The sequence below is a fragment of the Mytilus edulis genome, chromosome 2 (assembly GCF_963676685.1).
Source record: "Mytilus edulis chromosome 2, xbMytEdul2.2, whole genome shotgun sequence".
Taxonomy (NCBI): Eukaryota; Metazoa; Mollusca; class Bivalvia; order Mytilida; family Mytilidae; genus Mytilus; species Mytilus edulis.
This window is the reverse complement of record NC_092345.1, coordinates 75,228,027-75,245,099: the sequence shown is the minus strand read 5'-3', so window position 1 is coordinate 75,245,099 and position 17,073 is coordinate 75,228,027. Positions and strand designations below refer to the sequence as shown.

Sequence of the window (17,073 nt, the reverse complement as noted above, 5' to 3'; positions counted from 1 at the left end):
TGGGTAAAGATTCCATTGCATGAAATGAAATCCTGACTTGATATCTAAATCTTCCAAGGTTGATTACTACCTTTGAGATACACAACATAATAATTTATGGTGCATTGATACATAAGATCCATGAACATTTATAGAAATTTGTATATGAAATAAATGCTCAGATATTCAAGTAAAAATCTATGTTATACTTGTCAAGAAAATTACATAATTTATGCAAGATGCTGGAATCTAATATCTGTTTCTAAAAGTATGTTTAAGTCATCTTTAATTGTTGAAATTATCTTCCTTTGTACGGAATAGTTGATTAAAAAATAAATGCTTTATACAATGCAATATTTAGTTTGACTTCCGATTGATATTTACACAGCGGTTCTTACGAGTACTTTGATTATTTTCAAAGACTAGGACGATACCACTGCTGACAAACAACTTGTAGTCCCTATGGGTATCACCAACTTAGTTGTCATAGCTTATTTACTTACATTAACTATATTCTACTTTTTTTTAATTTTCTGTTGATTAATTTAGAAATAAATAAAAAACTAATGTTACAAATCCTTTCGACAATTTTTTTTCAGATTAATTTTGCTAGTATGGTCGTGTCCTTTTTGTGCCATATAGCTTCTTACAGTTTGAAATACTTTTATCAAATTTTCATACTTGATCTTTCCTACATATGGTATATGTTACTAATAATAAAAGGGATGATTACAATTGGAAAGTAAATATCATCATATTTGTCGTAGATTCTAGTTTGAGGTTTGTGTTTATTCCTGATTTTGACATTTTTGTGTGTATATTTGATCCTTTAGTTTACTTTAATTTGTATGTTCTTCTGTGAACATCGATAACTACTGTTCCTTTAAACTGAAGTCATCCAGTTGTATCAATATCGAATAAAAGATCAAGACATATGCAACAGGCATAGTTTAGGGTTGTATCCTTAATATAAAGTTCACAGAGGTATGATAGATGTATGCCCAAACTAACAAATTGGAAAAATAACGTAAATTGGAGAAGCTGCGATTCTATAGTTTGATTCTATTTCATATTTTTCATGAACCTTTTGAAAAATTTGAATCATCTTCTCTTATTAACGATCTTTTTCCAATTTGTTTGGGCATGCATCTTTAATATATCCCAGTGAACTTGATATTAAAGATACAAATAAGCCTTATTAAATAGTCGATGAGAAATGTTGTATGATAGATTATTTTAAGACGACGTTTTGGCAAATGTTATGCGACTGTCGTACACATAAAAGGTTTAGATAGGTATGAAACCAGATTAAATTGCGCATTCTTCACATAAGGCAATGTCTTTACAATATAAAAATATAACAGTTGTTTCGCATTCTTTGGATGTGTTTTAGCTTTTGATTTTGCCTTTTTAAAATTCATTAATTGTTAAAGGGACTTTCCGTTTGGAAATTTCCTCTAAAGTTTGGTATTTTTGCTATCTTACTTTTTAGGTACATTACTGGTTACAAGTATTCAATATTGAGTCCTTGTCACAAATAATTTATATTTTATGTGAAAATTGCCAAAATACTACAGTACAGCGTCGTTACTCCGACTCTCTCTGTAGGGTTCATAAACCAAGATAGTGATGAGTTTTATTTTTTCGAAAACAAATTCACGACACAAAATGTTAACCATTGTATATGAATAATAGTAAACAGATGTTCTAAATGTCTCAGTTTGTATTATTATATAGATATACAATTCAGCCTATGCCTAATAAAGGCAACAGTAGTATACCGCTGTTCAAAATTCATAAATCGATAGATAAAAAACAAATCCGGGTTACAAACTAAAACTGAGGGAAACGTATCAAATATAAGAGAACTACGACACAACAGAAACACAACACCGAAATGTAACACACACAGAAACGAACTATAATGTAATAATGGCCATTTTCCTGACTTGGTACAGGGCATTTTATGAAAAAATGGTGGGTTGAAGCTGGTTTTGTGGCATGCCAAACCTCCCGCTTTAATGGCAGTGTTAATTATAACATTAAAATGACAACATTACACGACAGGGTTACAATACACAAACAGATAAACAGATAACATAAACAGATAATATATCCCAAGTGGGTTTAAACGAAGCGAGATCTCGATTGACATGTTCAATACAGTGTTTGTTTATGTCGAGACACAATGACTTCATTGAAGGATAAAGTTGTAATTATTACAGGTAAGACATCATGTATTGCATATAAAAACTGCTGTGTTGACAATCACTCTTATGTCATAGATAAGACAGATACCTCGATAAATTATAAGTATCATAGCTCTCTAAATTAATTATACTGTAAAGGTGAGCTGTGATAATAATAAAGTGTGTATTTCCGGTTAAAACGATATGAATCGCAAACTTATTCGTTGTCATAAACTTTTTAAAAGATCTTCTCATCTGATACGTAAGAACTAATTTTAAACATATTTGTGGCGAATGATCTTTATGCTATCATGTATGAAGTTTCGCTTTGTAATTTATCAAGATTTCCGCAAAGCTAAATATAGAAAAAAAAGGGTAACATCCAGTTTTTTTTACTTATATCTCCAAATTGATCCCTTATTAGAGCTATTGCCTTTGACAGACTATTTTCTATCATTTTTTCTCTTTCATGCAGGAGCCTGTTATTCAGTGTTTTTCATTTGTTGCTTTCACATGTGGAGCAGGATCTGCTAACCCTTCCGGAGCACATAAGATAACCCCTAGTTTTTAGTGGATTCGTGTTACTTATTCTTAAGTTTTTTTTTATGTTGTATCATGTGTACTATTGTTTGTCTGTTTGTCTTTTTCATTTTAGCCATGGCTTTGTCAGTTTATTTTCGATTTATGAGTTTGACTGTCCCTCTGACATCTTTCGTCCCTCTTTTACATAATATTTTTTTCCGTTCATTTTTTACATAAATTAAGCCGTAAGTTTTCTCATTTGCATTTGTTATTCGGGGCCTTTTATAGCTAGCTATGCGATAAGGACTTTGCTAATCGGTGACCCGTAGTTGTTAATTTCTGTGTCATTTGGTCTCTTGTGAAGAGTTGTCACATTGACAATCACACCATATCTTCAATTTATATGATAGATAGACAGTAACTTTGAATGGCAATACTGCTTACCCAATTAAGACCTACAAATAATTCAATATAACCGAAATTAAACCATTATAATAGTTGTTACCTTCGTCTTGTTTGACAAAAATGCTCATCAAGGGAAGCCCTACAAATAATTGAATTGACAGAATGTATCTAGTGATCCTTCATAGGAGTTATTGCTTTTGAAAGATGACTTTTGATCGACTATATATTTGTTGTGTTTAGGTGATTGATGTTCCAACTAGCAGCCGTCATTCCAATGGGTACTGTTATACGACATTATTTCATATTCATACAGAAAAAAAATCATACATAACCGTTTTGAAACATAAAATAATCATCTTATATACCAGTGATATTGTTATTATTCTCCGTCCTAGCAGTATTGTCTATGTCTGATGACGGGTGACGTATAGTATACATAGCAAGATAAGGCTGTCGTTGGAGTTCTCTTTGTTTATATATATTCAAAACAGATCAAAGTTTTGAAAATCATTTGATTACATTGGCCTTTTTTTTTAGATTACATTGGTCGTTTTTTTACTTTCTTTTCATTTTGAACATTAATAACTATTTAAATCTAATTCGTATTCAGGGGCTAGTTCTGGAATTGGTGAGGCAACAGCATTATTGTTGGCAATACTCGATGTAAAATTAGTTTTAGCGGCAAGAAATGAGGAAAGGTTGAATGCTGTTTCAAAGGAATGTCAGACCAAAGGATTATCTGCTGAAAAGGTATTGTCACACCCTCTATTGTGAATAGTAAGTAAACGAATTACTACAATGACAAGATAGTTACCAGGATTATAATTTAGTACGCCAGACGCCACATTACACTCTTTGAAGGGAAAGGAATGTTTAATGCTTTAAAAAGGTTATACCTGTTATATGACATTGAATCATTCGTGTAATGCACAGTTTATTTTCGTTTGTGGTGTCCTCGTTTGCTGTTGTAAATTCAGGGGAGGTGTCCGTATTCTGGGATTTACATGTTGTATTGTACAATTATATTATTTATTCTTGTATTTCTCTGTGCTGAGTGTTCTTGTGTTGTTTATACTGTTATCCTGTCAAGTATAGTTGTCCGTAATTCTAGCGATATTTTTAGTATTGCCATATAATCCTCATGAATAAAATCAACAGTAGAATTTCGCTGTTCAATAATCAAAAATTTATTTACGATTAAAAATCCGTAACAACAGAAACACTGAACTGCCACTAAAACAAACGCCAACATGCATAGAAACGGACTATTTGATAACAAATGCCATATTCCTGACTTGGTACAGGACCTTTTAAGACAAAATGGTGCGTTGAACCTGGTTTTATGGCTAGCTGAACCTTCTGCTTATATAACAATGTTAAAAAATACCGCTCAAAGGACCACATCAAGTGAATGGAATATAATACAAATACACACAAGAACACACAGGACAGAGATATGTTAAACATGCTTTTTCTTTTATAGATATAAGATAGTAATCACCTTGATTATACCCGTCTTATTTTTTCATCCGGTATAAATTACATGCATACTAAGGAAAAGTTAATTATTAAGCTGATCATCTTCCTTTATCGTGTGTTTCTTCAATAACACAACATTATCATGTAAGGGTAAAACAGGACATGCTGGATAGATTTACAAAGTTTAAAACAACCATAGCCAAGGGGAAACAATTCCAATACAAAATACAACAACTATACACATATGTATAAAACACTATCAATGTAAATCATCGACAGTTATGTAATGATGCACACTCACTATTGTCCAATATTCATCAATATTTTATCAATTGTACATAGATCATAATAATGTCTACGAGATTACAAAGGGGGAGATATCCGTTCATATATCAACTATGTTTTAAACACTTTCCATTTACTTTTTTCTTGATTTTGGTGATCTGTTTAAAAAGGCAACCCTCTTTCTGGTTGGTTGGTATATATTTAAGTATTTCAATCGCACCAATAAGAGCGGACAATGAACGACATGTATAAATGCGATACTTAACTAGAAAAAGTAAAATAACAAAAACTACCAAAATCCAAGGAAAATATCAAATTCAAAAATCAAAACCTCCAACACATAAATCGAATGGAAAACATACTGTCATATTCCTGACTCGGTACGGGCATTTCCTTATGTACAAAATGGCGACTTAAAGCTGTTTAGCTAAACCTTTCAATTGTATGACAGTCGCACAGAACTCCATTACATTGACGATTATATGTGAACAAAATAGATAATAGAACAGTGAATGAATGTAAGGATAAACTCATCAAAGATACTAGGATTGCAATTTTGTATTAGCGCCAGACGCACGTTTCGTCTACAAAAGACCCATCAGTGACGCTCGAATCAACTAAATTTCAAAGGGAACATCCCATGACTTTGACCAAAGAATGATAGTTATGTTATTGCATTCTATATTATATTAAGATCACCGTTCGGCAGAGAAAATTTCAGGGACTGAATTTTCGTCTCTCCCTTGACACTATTTGCGAGTATGGTCTCGAGAAACGATGATAGCTCGTCGACTGGGGACGATCAATGTCTGACCCATGTTAAGAGAGAGAAAATTTCTTGCACGTAAAAGACACCCTTGTAGATTTTGAAAAAAAACAGACTAATGCCGCTACATCGGGGCACTCGCATCTGCAAAGTAGAAAGGGATTTATAGAAGTTGTAATATCTTGTTTCCCAATCCCAAATAAATATGTTCAAACTAAATTACATTTATGTTGAATAAATATTAGTATCTTTCCATAAATAAGATTACATTCCCAGAAAAAGATGAATAGCATTTTTTTTAGTTTCCTTACATAAACTACATAAATTGGCTTCTTTTAAACCACATGTATGCAATAGAGCATTTATAGCAAGAATACTATGTGTTTTTTACCCTGAAACACATTACATTTGTTGTTTAAATACAACAAAATGGCAAAAATTTAAATGAGCAAGATTTTTAAATTTGACATTTAATGCAAACAACCCTTTATTTATTTCGTGTGTTCGACGTTATCTGGATTTTTCCTCCATCAGGAACGTACAAACCGACGCATTTAAATGCCAAAGTTGAATAGGACCAAAGCATGAGAATTTAAGATATAGTCAAATTCATCTTTTGTCAACTTTTTCTGAGGGGAGTTGAAACTTTTTTTTAATACTTTCTTAAATCATCAACGAATAGTGTGATTGAAAATGTATGTCACTATTGAAGCACTGACTACTGATTTACTGATAATCTCGGGGATTAAAAGTCTCCAAGCAATGGTATCGACCAAGTGGTAGTAAATGAAAATAACACTTTGTCAATTTCGAGCATTAGAAGACCTTTTATGGGTTTACCTTCATCAGGAAGTTTCAAAACCCACACATAATAAAGTATTAGACTCAAACATATCGAGATCATACATGCACATATCTAACTAACACTTTTCTTTCTTTGTATCATTTTTAGGTTCTAGTTGTAAAATGTGATGTCGTTAAGCCAGACGATTTAGATAAGCTGATACAATTAACCCTATCTACTTTTGGACAGATTGATGCGTTGGTACGAATTATGTGGATATTTGACATATCTGAGCTGTTGATTTAATTTATTTGTATAATTGTTAGAACGCATTTAATGACAAACTCAAATTCAAAGTGATGAGTTCAATTTCATAATAGCTCTTAACTATATAAATAAAGGAAATGTGGTATGATTGACAATAATACACTTATCAAACAGGGTGCAAAAAAAGTTAATTCAACCAGTTATAGGTCACCGTACGTCTTACAACAATTTTTCAATTTAAGTTATCATTACCCTAGTGAAATATGCGTTGATATCACATTAAGTCACAAAAGTGGTAACGAATCTTTTTAGATCGTCATAAAGGTATCTTCATTTTTGGTATGTAGGTGAACAATGCTGGTAGTGGAAATTATAAAAATATGATGGAAACAACGCCAGAAATATTAGAAAGTATTCTAGATATAAATGTTAAAGCACCATTTAACCTGTCACAAAAATGTGCACCTCATCTTATTAAGACACAAGGTAAGATTATTTTACCTAATCAATACGGTTGGTTCAAAATGCATGTTTTGTCGAAATAAACGAATGAATGAGACGTGTTAACTCTTTTTCCTAAAATATGCTTTGAAGGAGAGAGATGATTAATTGTCGAATTTTGTAACGAAATAACGGTTGAAATAATAATAACACTTTATAAATTTGGTCTGGCCAAAGCGAAAATTATAATTCCATTTAAAACATTCATTTTGAAAAAGTACGCAGATACGAAAGAGGCATTATTATCTTACTTATTCAAATGTTATTTCAGTTTTGACTTTCTCATTTAACAGGTAGTATAGTTAATGTGTCTAGCATATCTGGACAAAGACCGGTGAGTTTGAGAGCTTAATATATAATGCATACTTTAAAAATGAGTTACACACTTCGCAAAACGGGAACTACAAAGTTAAATACTTATGGTATTTTTTAGAATAACAATTACTATTTACAAATTGTAAGCTTTCTTTTTATGTTTTACAATTGTGTTTATTTGTCTTTGCCTCAGTATTACTTTGATATCTTTATAAAGTTATCTTCTATCGGTTTGCTAGTTGTATGATTTTGCCTTCTTCTTGTCTCACTTTATGATTAATAAGAAAAGCATACATATATCAATCCACATCTTATTATGTAATAAGGAATTAAAAGCAAGGATTATGATTTAGCGCTACCTGCAATCATTTTGTTTTACTTATTGTAGATTGGTGTTTGTCCAGCTTACTGTATGTCCAAAGCAGCGCTTGACATGTTTACCAAGTGTCTAGCATTAGGTTTGTAGTAACTGATATTATTACATTGGGTGCAATGAATTACATAGATTTCCCAGTGAAATAAAAAACGATAATTATACATGTGAAATAGACACGGTTGTTTATTTCCTCTGAAATTTCCTTAAGGTGTTGTCAAGACGTTGATATCGTCGGATCAAAACAAATGGTGAATGCGTAGAAAAAGACATAGTTCCTTACATTTCCGACTTTAATTTCATAAAAAGCCTTTATGTTTATTAGAAAACACATTTCGTGAGGATAAATTGAATATCATATGTTGGTTTTGGTTCATTCTGTAATATTTTCCTACACAATCGTTCTATCTTAGCAAGTATAAAACTTCTATCCACTGAATGCACGTTACGGTTGGATTATAATCTTTTAATATTTCTGTAAATAGCTATGATCCTTATTGTAAATCAAACATCTTAATATCGAAAAATTGATATATTTTTTTTTTTTTTTTAGATCTTGCACCTCACAAAGTTAGAGTTAATTCAGTAAAGTAAGTACATCAACTTATACCATATGTAAAATAATGTGTTCTCATTTAAGGGACATCCGATCTTCACATTTCATTCCGTTATGTTTAAAGTATATATACTTACGGAGAGTTGAATCTAACTTACCCTAAAAAAATCTAAAATGGACACTATCAAAACGCTTGATTTCTTGATTAACATATGTGTTACGTTGGTTGGGAACGTGTTTTTCTATAAACTATAGGCATTTCCATGGGAACCTGTGGTACAGGTTTTGTTTCCTTGTTCATATAAGGCTGACTTCATACAGGAGCATCTGAAGAATAATGAAAAGAAGCTAGCCATTATCCTTTAACTTCAACTATATAGATCACATCTCCTCACTAAATAATTCAAAGTTTGTGACTGTTTGGAACACATCTATCCAATTGAACTTAAAACAAAGTATACAACAGACACAGAAAGTTAAGTATTCCTCATAACTTAACTTATATCTAGAAATTGACAACGAAGGCCATAACGAGTTGGTTGGTCGTTATTGATAACCCGTTTTACAAATGACGACGAATAGGTTCCAATTGTTGTAATCACAATCCTATCTTTATTTTTTGTCGAATGTAACTTACCGAATTCGACTTATCATCGCATTTTTTCTTACATGGGCAACACGACAGGTACCACATGTTGAGCAGGATCTTCTTACTCTTCAGAAGCCACTGAGCTCGACTCCAGGTTTTGGCTGGGGTTCATGTTGCTAAGTGTTTCGTTTACTATGGTGTTTACTGCGTACTGTTGTTTGTATTTTCTTTGTGTTTCGTTCTATGCCATAGTATTGTCAGTTTATTTTCGACATATAAGTTTGAATGTCCCTTTGGTATCTTTCGCCTCTCATTCGCATGTTTTAACTTATTTCAAGAAAACTTGTGACTATAAATGGAATTAATTTCGAATTTTGATACTCCCTGTTTTACCAATCCAAAAAGGAATGTGTACTGATTGCGTTAAGTTCACTGAACTCATGCACAATTTCGAATTAAAAATGAATCTACTAATCGGTATATGGGAATTTTGATAATGACAAAATTAATTTATATGCATTATATTTCGCATCAATGTTTTTATGCATGAATTAATGTGGCAATTATCTTTGTTGAGTCGATGGATGATTTCATTAAGATTGTGCAAACCAAAAACATATTTTGTATTTACTTAAGTATTACTCCATTGAAAATGAAATAATGTCTTGAATGAGAAGATACCAATTGGACAATCATAAATCAAAAGTTCAACAAGACAAAGAGAACATTTTAGTCAACTGAAAACGAAGAAAAGTCAAATAGCATTCCACAAAACCCTAAACTAGAAAAAAAACACTTTTAGAAGTATTTAGAAACACGCACCTAAAAAATGGAATTGAAGTGCTGTAGAATAGTAAGAAGTTCATGTTCCATCAGTGGCAACCGCCGTGTTATTCATTACAACTAAACATTCCGTGATGTTGTAATCGATCGATATGTGTGTTACCAGAGAAAATAGTTTACTATTTTATTTATTATGTCTGTTTTGTTCACGCATCGTTGTAAATATAACGGAATTTGATGAAACTGTCGTAAACGTGAGAGGTTTAGCGCTATAAAACCAGGTTCAATCCACCATATTCAATTTTTGAAAATGCTTGTACCAAGGCAGGAATATGATAGTTGTTGTCCATTCGTTTGATGTGTTTTGTCATTTGATTTTGCCATGTGATTATGGACTTCCCGATTGAATTTTCATCGGAGTGCAGTATTTTTGTGATTTTACTTTTTACGATGTTTTGATTTTATATATATATCAGTAAAATAGTACTTAGTTAAAAAGTGGTTTAAAAATTAACTTAATGTAAAGATAAGAAGATTTGGCATGATTGCCAATGAGACAACTTACCACAAGAGACCTAATGACACAGACATTAACAACTACAAGTCATCGTACGGACTTTAACAATGAGCAAAGGTCATGCCTCATGGGCAGCTATGAAAGGCCCCGAAATGACAAATGTAAAACATTTCAAACGAGAAAACTAACGGCCTAATTGTGTACAGAATAATGAACGAAAAACAAATCTGAAACACCAGCCCAGGTGTAAGGACTTCGGTGTCGATATGAACATTAATTACGCGTGTCTGGCGCAAATACTTAACTTGAATCCTGGTATCTGTTAAGTTTATTGGCATGGTCATTTTTATAAATTAACGGGTTTTCTTTAGAATTGTCTTATCTCAGGTCTAGTTTACCTTCGCCGTATTTAAATCAACTTTTGATTTGGAATTTTTGGTCCGCAATGCTTTTCAATTTTATACTTGTTTGGTTTTCTAACTTTTTAAGTCTGAACGTCACTGGTGAGTCTTATGTAGACGAAACGGGCGTCTGGCGTATCAAACTATAAGCCTGGTACCTTTAATAATTAATTAAAAAAAACAAATGATAATCACTGAACAACAGGCTCCTGGTCCGGGGAAGGCACACAATAATAGTGTCTGTGGTTGTAGTTTCCATTCGTATTACCTTAACTGTAGATAAAGAATTTGAGAAGAAAAAAAGTATGTTTTTTATGTACATGAAACATCATTCTCAAGTGAAATACTAGGAATAAAAGTCGACGGACTATCAGTTTACAACTATTCTTCGTCGAACCACAAATAAATTCGACGAGCTAAAAAACGTACTCTACAATAAAGATCATGAGAACCTTGAAAAAACACGTATTTGTTCCTTGATTTGATACAGTAAAATCCCTATATACTTATTAGTACGTTTATGGTCAGTTTCATGCAGACCAATATTTAGTTACACATGGATTACATGGTTACTATGATGAAACTTTTTTTTTATTTTGAGATTTTTTCAATATGCATTTTTAGTGTTGTGATAAACGACTTAAACATAAAAAAATATTTTTAAAATAACACTATCCTATCACTTTAGCTCACATTCCAAAAGGGCTTATTAGTATGTGATATTATTTTTTATATCATCAACTGGCGCCTGTTGTCTGTCTATTATAAACCTTTTCGTTAAATCTGACACTACTTAATTAAAGAACACTAATTATCTTACTTTAGATATATTATTTATAGTTAAGAATATCACTGTGTCAATTCAATATGGTTATCGTCGATGTAAGTAATACATGGATAACACAGTCAAATATGAAATAATATAAATGTTAAGATAATTTGATTAAAGTGTGATATTTTCTAATATGAAGTTATAAATTATTAATTAGTTTTATTCCAGATTACCCACATAATTGATTACAGCCATTGAACTGTTAAAGTAAAATATAACTTATCTGTTCCATTGGCTTTCTCCCTTCCAGATATTAGTCGACGATATGTTTTAAAACAATGTGAATATGTATTATAGATCATGCAGTATTTTTGTATTTATTGAACCAATTTCAGCAAATTATGGTCTCTTTACTAATGGATAATATCATTATATGAACCTCCCTTTTCTTAATAGCAACATAACAATTTACTTTCATATGATGTATAATAACCTACATCACAAAACTTTAGTAAATGAATGTATTGTGCTTACTTATGGTGAGTTAATGTTTATACAATGAGTTGAATGAACATAATCACTGTCATACAGAAGGGCATATATTTAGCCTGAGAAGGTCTCATTTCTTCGAAAAGACTTAACACTTTTCATATGTAAAATTGTCGCCTATATGTTTTGTTTTTATCTTTTCAGTATTTATTTTATGGCCTTGCTGTTTGTTTCCTTTCGACTTTGGGTTTGATTGTCCGTTGATATATTACATTTTTCCTACATCTATTTGGATTTTTTCCATTCAATGAATGCCTTAATATAAATCCATGTCAGTCAACTGTATGTGTATTCTAACTGTAAAACTTATTGAATACATTCCTTTATTTGTTTTTGCAGTCCAGGTGTTATAATTACGGATTTTCAGAGGCGTGCTGGTATGTCAGAGGAAAATTATGCAAAAGTAAGTTGTATTAATATCACCTCATGCAGATGTCTAAAGATATTAATTGTATGTATCTCTGGTCATAATTATTAAAGTTTGTTAACGGTTGAAAATTTTATTTGTCGATTGACGAAATTTGCTATCCTAACATGCTTTATCAAATTGGTTTTTATAAGGATTCCTTGTAGATAAATAAAGTTTTAAGAAACTAAGGTTCCAACTCTCTAATTAAGCCTAAGCTGATCTCATATGAATTTGACTATAAAACTACGTTTCTGTTTGAGTCCTTTTGGAAGCGTCTCTGTGATGGGGAAGTATGCATATACGTTTCGGCAAACAATATTTATCTTTAAAAAAGTACCCGAAATATTCTCTGGCTATCAATCAATCAAAATGGAGGATATTTATATAAGGTGTTATGACGAATAAAAAGACTTTCGATGCATATACTTTCTTTTTTTTCGTAAAAAAACCAAACTAAAGTTGTTTGTTATAGAAACAGTGCGCGTGACATGCAATTCTATTATACTTTTATCTAGTATGCTTTTAACTTAGCAGAATGATTGGAGGCAAAATCAAGTGGAAGCTAAATCAAACCGCAGAATTTTTCAAATGATTTTGTTTTATTTTTTGCAGTATTTAGAGAGGCAAACGGAACTTCAACCACTTGGAGGTGCAGCTAAGCCAATAGAAGTTGCTAAAACTATTAAATTTTTATTGAGTGATGACTCCTCATTTGTTACTGGACAACTTTTGTTTGTGGATGGAGGACGACATTGCTTGTCTCCAGTATAAAGACACTGAATGTATTATCAGAATCTTTCAGATAAATCACAAATATAACTTAAATTATTGATATTTTATTTTCTATTGCTATTTCTTACCCAGATGTTTTCTAATAGTAGAAATTTTATGATATGGTTTTAACAGGATAGTATTAATTTATACATTATATATCCATTCGATATTATTTAAATAAAAGGGTACACACAACATTGCTTGTAACTTATCTAATGAGTCAACACTAAAAAAAATACTATTCATTTGAAATTAAAGGGGCACTAGCTACGAGATATATACAAAATCTGCACTAGTATGAATTTTCTTTTGCTCAACAATTTATGAAATAGATATAGTGAAATACTGATTCACTTTTAGCAGCCGGTAGAGTTCAATTTTGTCAAATTAAGCTAAAAATCTTGATGATGAATTATTCACTTGCAAGTGAATAATTCGACCTCTTTGAATTCGTATTCATGTGAACTTCAATTTAACCCCTATGCTAGAGATGTATACCGCATGCATTGTGCTTATTCAATTATTTAGATGAAAAGAATACCAAAATTGAAAGTATAGCCAGGGTAAATTGTTTGATTGACTGATTCGATCCACAAAAAAATCATTCCTTTAAAGGTCACAACAAGGATTAACATATATTGTTCTTCTATGATATGAAATTAAACAGACCTAGAAAAATCCAAATACACCAGTGTGATATGTATGTATATCTATGTTTTTGTTTATATCGCTTATATTGCTATCCGAGGTGTTTCGGGTGTCAACTCGACAGTTAATTATATTGCGTCTAGACTAAGATACACACACCAAACGAAGCTACATATTATCCAGCCTATGCCCGGTATATTATATATTTTTATCGGTGAACATGAATTTGACAGATAGTGCCTCTATTAGAAACACCATTGACCCATTTGACGATTTGTATTGTGTGATGAGGTTTTATTTGTTGTCTTTTACATTGTATAGCTAAAATTAGTGTATAATTGTGTAAACTATACTCAACGTTAATAGATCAGTTTTTATCTCAGATCAATATTATGCTGTTTTTGACACATGGAAGTTTTTTTTAAAAGTTAAATAGTTACCAATCGATGCGAAGAGTAGGCAATACAAACATACTCAACTTCAAAAAAAAGTATCAAATTCCATATGTACTCACTTAAAAGAAAACTCAGCTGATCTGATCTCACTCCCGGTTTTTAGTGGAGTTCGTGTTGTTTCTTATTTATTATTATTATAACTTTTGATGTAAATGTCACTTGTTTTTGTGAGTCTTTGTTTACTCCTTGGTTTTGATTGTTATTGTCTTCATTGAAAAAGTTTGCTATGACTTTCAAAGACTTGATTTGGTACAGTTTCATATTTTGTCGTGTCGGGGTCTTTTATATCAACATAGTGTATGGGTTTGTTTATTGTATATTTTTGAGTCAATTACAAACCATAAGACTATCGACTTTTTATTGAATGTTTACACAATCTGATTGTGAAACAATTTGCTCCAAGTTTAGCTTATATCGCAGTCAGGTGGATTCTGATAATGTTTCCTGAAGTCACCGTCATCAATAAACTTAGATCTAATATTGGCAACGATTAACGGACATGTATGTCCATTGACACCAGAAAACAGGTGTAGCTGTGTATTTATTTGTTATACATAGATCAGTGGATCCACCACGTAAATAGTAGCTACACGCTGTAGTGTCTGAGCAGAAAGTTGACGAACCAGGGTTATGTCAATAACGTGTCTTCCTTTTTCTGAAAAAAAAGGTCCATCGAAAGATTGCAAGACCTTGTGGGTTAAAATTCCGTTTCAACTTCACAACGAATATGTGATGGTTTCAAGGTGTAGATTCTAGGTATTGATGTTGTTTGTCATCTAAAGTACGTGCTATAGTGTTCTTTTTTTTGTCTTTGTATATTTTTTACCTTTACTGTTTAGTCCATTTTAAACAGATGTATCATATTAAGGAGGGGTATTTGCGAAAAATACCAGTCGAGAGAATGTTAAACTTCGCGAGCCGTAAGGCGAGGGGAATAAATTCTAAAGACTGGTATTTTTTCGCAAATACCCCTCAAGAACATGCTATATATGTTTAATTACACCGAATGTTAACGTTCAAAAATGCATTGATGATCGTGAATTTTCAAGCGTTCAGTCGAATTTTTGGCAAATACAACGGCAGAGAGGGTAAAAAGGCATATCCTTTTTGCATATACCCCGACGGCGTTAAAAAATGAACGATATTCATTTGATAACAGTAAATTGGTGAAAAATACACTAGCTATCAACCAATCAAAATCCAGGATTCTTACAAAAGGTGTAATTATATGGAATATCCTTTTGGCGTAGATCGGTATTTATATACCACTCCTTTGCACTAATGTTCTATGGTCATTTTTTGTATTCTTGTCTTTCATTTTTGCTTATGTGCTTTGTCTCTAACGTGTCTATATGTCATTTGGTTTTCTTTGTTGGTACAGTTTTTTTTTATAGTGATTAATATTATAATACATGTTTACTGCTGTACCCCCAAGTTTTACATATTTCTCATATACGTCTCTTTGTTAAGCTCACAAATTGTTTTCAATACAAAGGAATTGTATTTGACGGCCATTTTAAGGCAAAGGTTCAGCAAGGAAGACACCAGGTTTAATCCACCATTTTCTACATGCGGAAATGGCTTTACCTAATCAGGAAAGTGACAGATGTTTTCAATTCGTTTGATGTGTTTTAGCTTTTGTTTATGCAAGTTGATAAAGGAAATTCCGTTTTGAAATTTCCGTGGAGTTCGATATTTTGGTTCTTTTACTTTTAATGTGTACCTACAAAGAGTTTGGTACCCATATGTATTCAATATAATATCCATTTGAGGTTGCTAAGTATGTATCCAGCCTAAACAGGCAAACGGGTCTCTTATTTTAAAGTATGTGTCATTTGACTACACCAATAACTCACGTAATCCTACATATAAAAACTATCATTTGACAAGGATGAGATTTTGACGCATCATAAGTCCTGAATGGCTCCAGTGAACATTACATACAACAACAAATCGCACGACTTATCTTGTTTGTATTAGATACCTAACCTTCCTGAAATTCTGTACCAACAACGGTAAATTGTCGGTTCATCTGCATGTTCGACTAAAAGAATTTTCCATTAGATTGAAAAATGATTCTGTCTGCAGTTAAAGAGGGTCTTCAGAAATACTGTGAAACTGTTTACTCGCGTAGTTTTATAAACCATATGTGGATTCTTAAAAACTCTAAAGAACTTCTGGATAATTGTAAATGTTGTTTTCTGAAATCAGTTCTATCAAAACTTTTAATTTTTTTAATACCACCATTCCCAACGCGAAATGAGCAAAATAGCCTGAAGGAGTTATCCACAATGCTTTTCAGCATAAAAGTGGTAGTATACGCTATGAATGTGTTACTTATTTGTGAACAAAAAGGTAAAAAATGATACACAGAGAATCAAGTGATCAGCACGTTGGATTTTCTTATTGACAACATATATGTTGAATTTGGAGGTAGACGTTTCAACAAACTGTCGACATTCCTATTGAAACGAACTGTGTGTATCTCCTTGTCGATCTCGTCTTATTTTCATAGGAGTCGGAGTTTCTTCAGACACTTGTAAAAAACTAGAAGATCACAGAAGCTAGGTAATTTAATTTCACATTTAGATAGTGGTATATTAATGATGTTCTTGCTATAATTTCAAAGTTTTCTGATTGGGTTCCATTAATATATCCTCCAGAACCCAGAACTAGAAATTCAAGAAACAACAGACAGGGCTTCTTGCACTTCATTTTAGACTTATAACTCGAATTTGACATACACGGTCATCTC

The 17,073-nt window shown here is 31.9% G+C and overlaps 1 protein-coding gene across 1 annotated transcript; it reads left to right on the top strand.

The window, feature by feature from the left end:
• The first annotated feature begins 2,069 nt into the window (after window positions 1–2,069).
• LOC139512939 (3-oxoacyl-[acyl-carrier-protein] reductase FabG-like) lies at window positions 2,070–13,410 on the top strand. Its single transcript, XM_071300924.1, has 9 exons — window positions 2,070–2,204; window positions 3,706–3,845; window positions 6,578–6,670; window positions 7,024–7,162; window positions 7,471–7,511; window positions 7,881–7,950; window positions 8,419–8,455; window positions 12,372–12,435; window positions 13,054–13,410. Exons 1-9 carry the CDS (start codon window positions 2,168–2,170, stop codon window positions 13,210–13,212), a joined length of 780 nt encoding a protein of 259 aa, XP_071157025.1. The 5' UTR covers window positions 2,070–2,167; the 3' UTR covers window positions 13,213–13,410.
• Window positions 13,411–17,073: the final 3,663 nt, after the last annotated feature.